This window comes from Atta cephalotes (assembly GCF_000143395.1).
Source record: "Atta cephalotes unplaced genomic scaffold scaffold00022, whole genome shotgun sequence".
NCBI classification, from domain to species: domain Eukaryota; kingdom Metazoa; phylum Arthropoda; class Insecta; order Hymenoptera; family Formicidae; genus Atta; species Atta cephalotes.
In genome coordinates, this window is record NW_012130086.1 from 2,822,759 (window position 1) to 2,832,639 (window position 9,881).

The window sequence follows — 9,881 nt, forward strand, 5'->3', positions numbered from 1 at the left end:
GTAACGTAAGTAGGTACGTACGTAAGTTAGGTAGTTAGTAGTGGTAGACGTATAATATATATATATATATATATATATATATATATATATATATATATATATATAACAAAATGAAAGATTTACCTATATATAAATAAGATGTTGCTATATGATATATATATATATATGTATGTATACATATACAATTATACATATGCAAATATATATACTGAATATTTAACATAAAGTATTTAATATTCTTGTTTAATGATTAAATGCTCCGTCCAGCCTACTTTCTTATGCCTACAATGTAAACGAAGAAGAAAACAGAATATAATCCATATCACACTACATGTACAAAAAAATGCTCAAGTTATTTCTCTGACTTGAGCGTCCATGTCAAGGTTAATTATGGAAAATGAATCTTACATATAGGGGCGGATTGACTAAGCGGAAAAAAACTACCTATGGATATATATTTTGAAATAATTAATCATTTGCGGACAATATCTAACAATGTAAAAGTCGCAGTAAATCGCAAATCAATTTTATCAGAAATTTATTATAATAACAAAAGTTTGTTATTATAATAAAACATGTTTTTATAACAAATTTATTCCTTTTATTATGATAAATATTAATTTTACATTATTCAAATTAAATTTACGATTTCTACAATTTTTCTGTAAAATAATTTCTAATAGATAGTAAACAGGAAGTATTTCTCGATATCTTTCAGAAGGCTGATGGCCAATCCGCCCCCGATCTTACACATGGCACGCGATTAATCGACGTTCTAAAATCTGACGCTGAATAACTCTCTTAAATTGTATAAAATTATATACAGCATCGCGTTACTTAGTATTGTGCTCCACTCCCACAAAGCGCCACGAAATTACTTATTCTCTTTCTCGCTCATTTTTCGAGCATTCAAAAATTTTCGACTAGTGTAGTAAAGTCTAAAAGAAAAAGAATTATACATAACACACAAGGCTCGTTAATCAATAGCATCGATTATCGCGTCATTGAAATTTTTATCATCCAAAGAAGACAATTTTCGTCTAAAGCTCGAGCAAAGTGCAAGAAAATTCACGAATTCGTTCTGCAAAGAACAGAACGTGACAGCGTGAAACCTCCTTCAAGATGGGAGATCAGTAAATGCTTGTGATAAATAGGACATCATCCATTCGCTTCGATCTTTCTTTTTTTTCAATATTCATCAATACGATACACACACACGATAATCCCTTTTCGATCCTCTCCGCATCTCATTTGTCCCTCAATATGAATTACATCCTTGAACTCCTTCCTTGACTAGATTCGTACTCAGTTATATTGATATCTCTTGCCTGATGCCATTGTATACATCGGACATGCAGGGATCTCGGGAGTTAAACATTGGTCTTTGTTTTGCTATTCTCGGGCTCCGGCGGACAGTGATCGGAGTGTGTTGCCCATGCAGCAAGCTGTCAATATTAAAAAAAAATACAATTCATTATTATTGATAGTCATTAATGTAAATCGTGAATATGAAAAAATGATACATCATACGTAACTGTGCACTTGACATGACATGTACCTGACATGAACGACTACAATACCACTGATTTCCACATCCGGCACAAACAAACTGTGCGGGTCGAATTATGCATCCCTGACATTTTGGCGGAGCATTTGGTGAAGGTGGATTGTCCTTCACTATTTGTTTACCATCTCTTCCAATCACTGAGTTTCCTTTCCTATCATCAATTAGCGATGTTTCGTCCTCTATATCTTCCTAAAAGTTCAATGAAATGATCAAACACCCACAAGAGAACGTGTTATTAATATTAAATTGAAAAAAAATTTACCACTTGAATTAAATCGTTGGAGTGAGATTGCGCGGGAGTGTTAACGACGGGGGTTATAGTTATCTCTGTGCGAGCCTGGAGAAAATATCTTACATTACTAAAAAAAGATAAATTTATATCTCGCCTAACTACTCACTTGGCCAGAGTTTTTCAAGCTTTTATCTTCCAAAAACTTATATTATTTATTTTTATAAATTATTTACATTATTTATATGCTCTTATTTCTATTTATTTATATAAATTCTATTTATTTATATAAAATGAAGTTACGCTGCTGGATATTCAAATAGTCACATAATAATCATGTTGTTTAAAAGAAACTGCATATTTTATGCTAACGTAAATTACGAAAAAAAGAATAATTAGAAAAAAATAAAAAACAAAGAACCTTGGAAGAAGACAGGAGATCATTTATAGAAACCATATTAGAGCCTTGGTATGTCTGCAAAAGGTGCTGAGTCGTGGCGCTTGGCTGCGACATAGACGCTGACGTCGCTGCTGCCGCCGCCGCCGCCGCCGCCGCTGCCGCGGCCGCCGGGGAACTCCTTTCTCTTTCAGGCGCAGTGAGTAATCTTGCTAAAGTAGGTGAAAAAGTCGAGGATCTCGGCGTTTGAGCTTTTGTTAGAATTCCATGGAGCAACGAGCCGGTTGGCTGAGTATTCTGGGCAGACGAAAGTGTCACAGGATGAAGCGTCACATCTGGATAATTCTGCGGTACCTTGGGTTCACCTAAATATAATATTAGAACGTAGTTATAATTTGGTAATCATCAAAATTGAATAATTACAAATTTTCTCTCTTCGGAAACAATATAAATTTAATCAATTAAAAAATTTTAGAAAAATGATGTTACCTTGCTGACTCAACTTAGCAAATTGTACTAGCATGTCTTTATAGTTCATGGGATCGTTCGTGCTTGGATTACTTTTGCACGATTCTGTGCTAGATGGTCTCGAATCAGCATTGTGTCCAGTTTCAACCATAGCGCCGCCAGCACCGAGATTGATGTTCACGTTCGAATTTCTCAATCGTCGTCCTCTACAATTGGGAATGGTGCTCAAGTGTCAAAAAAATGAAATTGTTTTCATAAAAACACTGATTTTTTTAGTGCTGTATAAATTCGTATAAGCAAATATTGCATATTATTAATGTAGCCTCAATTATTTTATTAATCAGAATTCCTGATATTGAATATTTCCTTATCTAAAATTATATTTGCTATAAAAGTGTTTCAACCATTTAAAAAAAAATTATTGCAAATCGATCCTAATACAAGAAATTATAGTATGAAATTTGAAAAAAAAAAAAACAATTTTTTTTGCTCGTATCTTATGCATAGCAAATAGAATCAAGGATATACCATTTATTGCATTATAAACAATAAATTTAACTTTTGTCATCTTAATTCATACTCGTTTAATTCTGACTTGGTATGTCACCCTTGATTCTATTTGCTGTACATAAGAAATTATATTCAAATTATATTTCTCGGATATTATTGAAAATTATATTGCATCCATATCGTGCTAATGTGACGTAAATTTTATGTTTCAAACATTTATGAAAATTATTTTGTTGAATCGTTATTTATACAAATTTTGATAAGTAAAGCCATATTTTTTCTTTCTCTCATTCTGTTATTTATAATTAATTTACCTTCTTGGTACAGTTTCTGGATGCTTAAGCCTGTGGTCGGCAATAATGGATCTGACATCCACTATTGCACCTTGACGGCCTTCTCCGATCTGCCGACTTTCCGGACTCGACACCTCATTCTGTTTACGACTGCTCTCGCCATTGGTTTTCGGAGGAGTCGCTCGTTGTTGCGAGCTAGCTTTCGGGATTTTCTCTTTCTTCGAACCTGATGAATCCGAAGATCTCTCGCCTAAATCTTCCTTAATTTCGAAAGATCTCTCCTTCGATACGGAATTGCTGCCATTGTTCTCCCATTCGGCCGAACTCACAGATGATCGTGGCGGTAAAGTTTCCGACAACTGACCGTCATTTTCCATGTAAGCTGTTGTTTGTATCTTCCTTTCGAGCCTCTGATATGCCTCCTCTTTGAGTTTCCTCTTCCTCAAGATCTCATTCCATTCCATTTCTTTGGCATGTGCTAAGTTTTCAAGTGTCTGCAGATAAAAATTAACAAAAAGAAAAAGTGTAAAGAGTATAAAGAGTTTAAAGAAAGAATGGTTTTGAAGAAAAAAAAAGAGATCATAGTTTCAAATACTCACTAAAATATCGGCTCGCAATTGATCAGCTTTTGCCACAAGGTCTTCAATACTTTCGTTATTGTCGCCCACAATATTCGAAATGTATTCTTCTCGTGTGTAGTTGTCGCGAAATTTCTTCTTAGGAGGATTTCCTGAGTGAGGTGAAACTTGTAGAGTTGACTTCCGTTTTCTAATCTCAATCGGCTCAGACCCTGCTTTAACGTGACGCGGCTGCACGACATCACTCGGAGTCGTCGCACTTTGTCGCGACGTACTCGCAAGCAGCTGTCTGCCCTTAGAATTCGAAGTCTCAGTATCGCAGCGCGAGTCGTCCTTCTTCTTGCGTGGACGACCCACCGATGCCGTCGGCGCTGCCGCTGTTTCCTCCGGAAGAGCGGCGCCGTTCTGCTGGCTTTGAGGTACTTTCGGCGACGGCGATGATCTGGACGTCTTGTCATCCTCTGCGGTATCCACCTTTCGCTTACTCTCGGTCGCACCCTCCATCGCGTGCATCTTGTTGTTTAAACTGTAAACATACAACATTCATTTTCATTTAGAATTCTTTATTTCAATCCACTTCAGGATTTTATATCAGATTTTGTAAAATTCAAGATATAATTTTAATTATAATTTCAAGTAACGTATAATACAAAAAATTTTTGAATACATCAACGAAGAATTAAAAATACATACGCACATATGTGATATAAAATATATTAAAAGATGCGATATATAAAATTATGAATAGAAATCTACCTCAAAATTTATCGCAAATTACAGATCCTCTAAAGTGGATTCAATATGTATTTTGTGCGTTTAGTACTTATATGTATTTTATATGCATTTTGTACTGAAATGCTTCGTATGACATCGCACATGAAATTATAAATAGAACTTTGTCACAAATTTTAACCGTTCAAGATATCAAGAAAATCAGAAAATTGGAAATCTTGAAAGATCAAGTCCGTTGTATCAGGTGACTATTTTTGACAAAAAAAAAATAACTTGGATCTCGCACCGAGTTTATTATAAATATAGCAATAGAAACGTGACCATAGAAATAATATTAGAATAATAGTAGAAATAATATTAGATATATTATGAGGTTTTTTTTTAATAAAATGTCTCTAGCCGGGACGATCAAGTATGCAATATATAATTATTTAGGAAACTGTTTTCTCTAATTTTCTTAACAAAGTTTATTACATTTCTTAACAAAGTTTATTGAGATATAATGATATATTGAGTTGCCCGGAAAGTTCGTGCCGTTTTGAAGGAAAATTGAAATGCAGAAGATTTAAATTTTATAGTATACATTTATTAAATTTAAATTTTTTGCGGTAACAACCCAATAGAATAGATTAAACAATATTTCTGTTTTCTCGCAATACAAGAAAATAAAATATTTCGCTTGCGGTATTAACACGTTGTCTAGTTAGCTATTTTTTTTATATACCTTATCGTATACGACACAGTAAAATGAGCATAAATGTATAATGATACGTATAAAATAGTATATGGTTAAATAGAACTTTTCTCTTTTCTTTATTCTCATAGGTATTGAATAGAAGACTTTTTACTTTATATTTAGCAATTTACATCATTCAAAACATATTCAATTAATTTTTGTACAAGTATTTAAAAGTTTTTAATAGCATTATGGTTCTCAGTAATCATCAGGGCGTCACTGAAAAATCAGATACTGATAACCATCATGTTAATAGACCAACTGTGCAAGAATGAGTATTATAAAAACATCGCGCATTATCTTGGTTATCAATAAATCCGAGTGCATTGAGTAATAATCGATTGTGATTGTTACATATTTTTCAATCAAATCTACTCGTGTTTTTTCCGAACAATTCGATTACTTAATGTTTTTCCTTCTCTCTTTCTTTCTCGATGCATGATATACATTAATTCATTATCATTCCTGGATTTTCGAAACCAAAGTATTCTCCTTGTTTCCATCTTATTCGAAAGAAATCACCCTATACACGAATATACGAGCGAACTTCCAAGATCTTGTAGCTAAGAAGGTCGAATCCTGCAAAACAATTTCGCGAGAAACGATGACATTGATAAACCGATAAACATATACTGCAATAGAAGCGTCAGTCGGTCGACCTTATCTAGAAAATAGTTGTTCACCGGGGGCCTCAAGGACGGCGCGACGTGGTGGTAAAACGCTACGCGCGCGCCATCGTTCCCTCGTAATATCGGCGCTTAACACAGTGCGATATTCATGTCCTCACGCGGGACATATATATCACGGCGTAAATAAAATCTTCGTATCACGACCTGATTAGCCAGCCGCTATAATTAGACGTCGCGTAGCTTAATCAGCACACCGTCAGCGTCCCGATTAATTAACGCGCGTAAGCGTCTTCTCCAACTTTGCCATGGACGGGGGTGGGAATAATCAAAGTGGTCCCCCTTCGACGCAATCGACGATTCGACGAAAGTTCAGCGAAAGAGCACCGAACGATCGGGAACTTGGTGGGAAATAAATCTGGAATGTCACGCTTACTTACTTATTTATAATCAGAAAAATTTATTTAAAAATTTATGGAAAATTCTTAAAAATATCCCCTCTTTCTCTCGTTTGGGCCAATAATCGCGAGATTTTCAATAAGATTCATATATTATAATTAATTGATCAAATTGTCTTACTTCAACTTAATTTAATTATTGATAAAATTGATTTGTGCAGTAAAATTTAATTGACAAAAATTGAATTAGACAATTATCCACAAGCGTATGTACATAACGTATGAAATATTCAATAATGATAATAAATAGATAATGAGAAATAAAATATATTTTTCCTGTTTGGAAGGATTGATGACGTTGAAAGAAAATCTGTTTCTCTCAACGCGATCACTTTCAACATATTTTTCACAAATATTTATATCATACTTTCTTAAAGTAGATATGACCATGATCCATTTATAGCATTGTTCCGGTTCAGTAAAAAGAATAAATTACAGATAGCAAGTCACATAACATATTGCATTAACGATCCTTTCAACATGATCGAATTTTAATTACAAATAGATTTTAATTGCATAAAACTATGTCTCACATATATGAAAAATTATCCTTATTTCTTGGTTTTCTTTTACTAATTCATCTCATATTATGGTATTTAACGAAGCAATAAAGATATATTAACGATCTTTCTTTGTCTTTTTTGAAATTAATTCAATAATGAAATTTAATTTGCAAGTCTCATCTTATTCTCTCATACATGCATACAAACACAGAGTAGAGTAATATTCATAGACCAATTTTATTTAAAAAAATCGTTCTAAATGTAATCTTAAAGTTCTGTTCAGTGATACGACTAGATCATACTCAAGACGATCTTAAATGCAAAGTTGCACTACAAATCCCCTAATTATTTATGAGATTAGATCTTGGCTGATGGGTGCGTTTCGTTTTATGCGTAATGTGGGCGATGTATCTCATCCTTGTTATTCCGAATGTTAATACTAGAACTCCGAGGCCATTTTAGTTCTGTCAATCATTTAAATTTTTTTCTTTTAAAAATATACAGTATAGAATATAGAAAATATGTGAATGTAACACAAATAATTCTAATGATATCAATAATATAAAAATCAATCTTTATTAAGCAAAAACAAGAAAATTATCAAATTGACACCTTCGACAATTCTAGCGAAATATACTGTCAGTGATTCTGTAATAGCGTTAAACAAAAATAAAATGATTATGCGCATAAAACGGAACGTACACATGTACGTTCAATATTTGACAATACGCGTCTAACGGATCAGTTTGTATAGTCAGAATGCATGTACAGAGTGCATTCTTGCTTCCATCCCCCTCTCCTCTCACAATCATTTTCTTGATGGAAATTATCGATTCGTCTTCCGCGTCGTGGAACAGGTGTTTCGTAGATACAAATTTACAAAGAACTTGTTACAGATTTGTTAAATAAATAGAATAATAGTTATCTCACATTGTGTGAGACTGTGATATTATCAGGCGCGCTTAACATTCCTAATATACATCGGCCAAATACTCAGCATTATGACTCGTCATGCCACGTTATCGCAAATATACATCCTCAATGTTGAATATGACGTTGGCGAGACGTGTACACGCCATGTTGCATTGTCGACATCATAAGTAAAAAAATCACGAATATGAATTAAAGAATTAGTTTATTAATATGATATTTTAAACTCGATATTAATATCGAGAAGAGTAAAGATGTATAAATAATATATTAAATAGTTATAATATATTAAATAATATATTAAATAGTTTGTATAAATAATATATTAAATAATAAATAAATAGTTTTGCACTATTCACAAATTCGGAGTGATATGGAGTGTAATCTTCCAAATAGTCTCCTTTCGAAGCAATGATCTTCTTTCAGCGGTCCATTTATTTTCGAAAGCAGTCACTTTTGTGATAGTCAACAGCTTCCTCGTCGCATTTAGTGTCTTCAACATCATTAAACCGTTTACCTTTCGATTTTTCTTAGGAAATAACCAAAAGTCATATAGAGCTATATTTGGATTGTATGGGGTTTACGAAGTTGGACAATGTCATGTTTAATCAAAAAATCTTGAATCAGATAACATGAAGATACGTTATCATGATGTAGCAACAATTTCCACTTTTCCACAAATACAGCTGTTTCCTCTTCACTGCGTCACGCAATCGTTTAAAAACTCAAATAATATTCTATATTTATTACGACCTTGTGGAACATATTTGTGGTATATAATACCTTGATGATCAAAGAAAACAATGAGCATTGCTTTCACATTGCTCCAACTCTGGTGCGTTTTCTTGGGTCGAGACTCTTCTCTCGTCATCGATTGTGCTTTTGTTTCAGGGGCGTAGCCATAAACCCATATTTCATCGCCAATAATAATTCTTTCTTTCGAGCAACTTTTGATTGAGCACTCGTGAAATGAATTTTGCACGCGACTCATTTTCAGATCTTCAAAATTCAAGAAATACTCTCATTTGACATTCCAAGGTCGTCTTTTAATTGTGCATTACTCATACAATCACCATTACGAATCATATCGACAGTCTGGGAAAATGTGTAGCCAAGCTCTTGGCAAAATTTAATGTAAATTCTTTGCTTGACTTACTCGGTCATTATAAATTGCTCGAAATTTTCGACGCTCACACAACTGCGTATTGTTGATGACTAAACAGTTAGAGTCATGCCGCTTAATGGACCTCAAGTGAACTTCTCTAAATACTGAATGCCTATTTTCCATAATAGAGGATGACAAAAACAAAGATATACATAGATCTGTCACAAAAACAAAGATATACATAGATCTGTCTCAAAAAAGTATCCAACTTCTACGTATGTCTTTTTCCTTGGGTATCCTCCCTCTATTGTGGAAACCGCATTCAGGGAAGACCTTGAAGAGTACTCTCAGCAAGCGGCACCACCCAACAGGCGCAGCTGCTCAGTCAACAGTACGCAGTTACGCGAATATCGAAAACTCCGAGCATTGCATTTCACAATGATCACACCTACTCATTTGTCTTACCTGATTCAAGATTTTTTTTATTAAACACAGCATTGTCCAACTTCACCAATCTTCGTACAATCCAAATGTAGCCTCGAGTGACTTTTAATTATTTTCTTTTGAAGGGCAAAAGATTTGACGATATTGAAGAAATAAAACTAAATGTAAAAACGAGGAGTTGCCGGCTATCACAAAAAATGACTTCCAGGACTACTTCCGAAAGAGGGTGGATCGCTTGAAGTTTATTTCTCGGTTTTCAAGTATATATATATATATATATATATATATATATATATATATATAAT

The 9,881-nt window shown here is 33.7% G+C and overlaps 1 protein-coding gene across 1 annotated transcript in view; it reads right to left on the bottom strand.

The window, feature by feature from the left end:
- Positions 1-1,309: 1,309 nt before the first annotated feature.
- Positions 1,310-9,881, bottom strand: part of LOC105619709 — a 50,927-nt gene continuing 42,355 nt past the window's right edge. Inside the window, exons 2-8 of the mRNA XM_012201228.1 lie at positions 4,064-4,568; positions 3,486-3,958; positions 2,683-2,867; positions 2,218-2,558; positions 1,830-1,904; positions 1,536-1,756; positions 1,310-1,445 (exon numbers count right to left, since the gene is read on the bottom strand). Coding sequence (XP_012056618.1) covers positions 1,310-1,445; positions 1,536-1,756; positions 1,830-1,904; positions 2,218-2,558; positions 2,683-2,867; positions 3,486-3,958; positions 4,064-4,568 — 1,936 coding nt within the window. The remainder of the gene's footprint in view (positions 1,446-1,535; positions 1,757-1,829; positions 1,905-2,217; positions 2,559-2,682; positions 2,868-3,485; positions 3,959-4,063; positions 4,569-9,881) is intronic.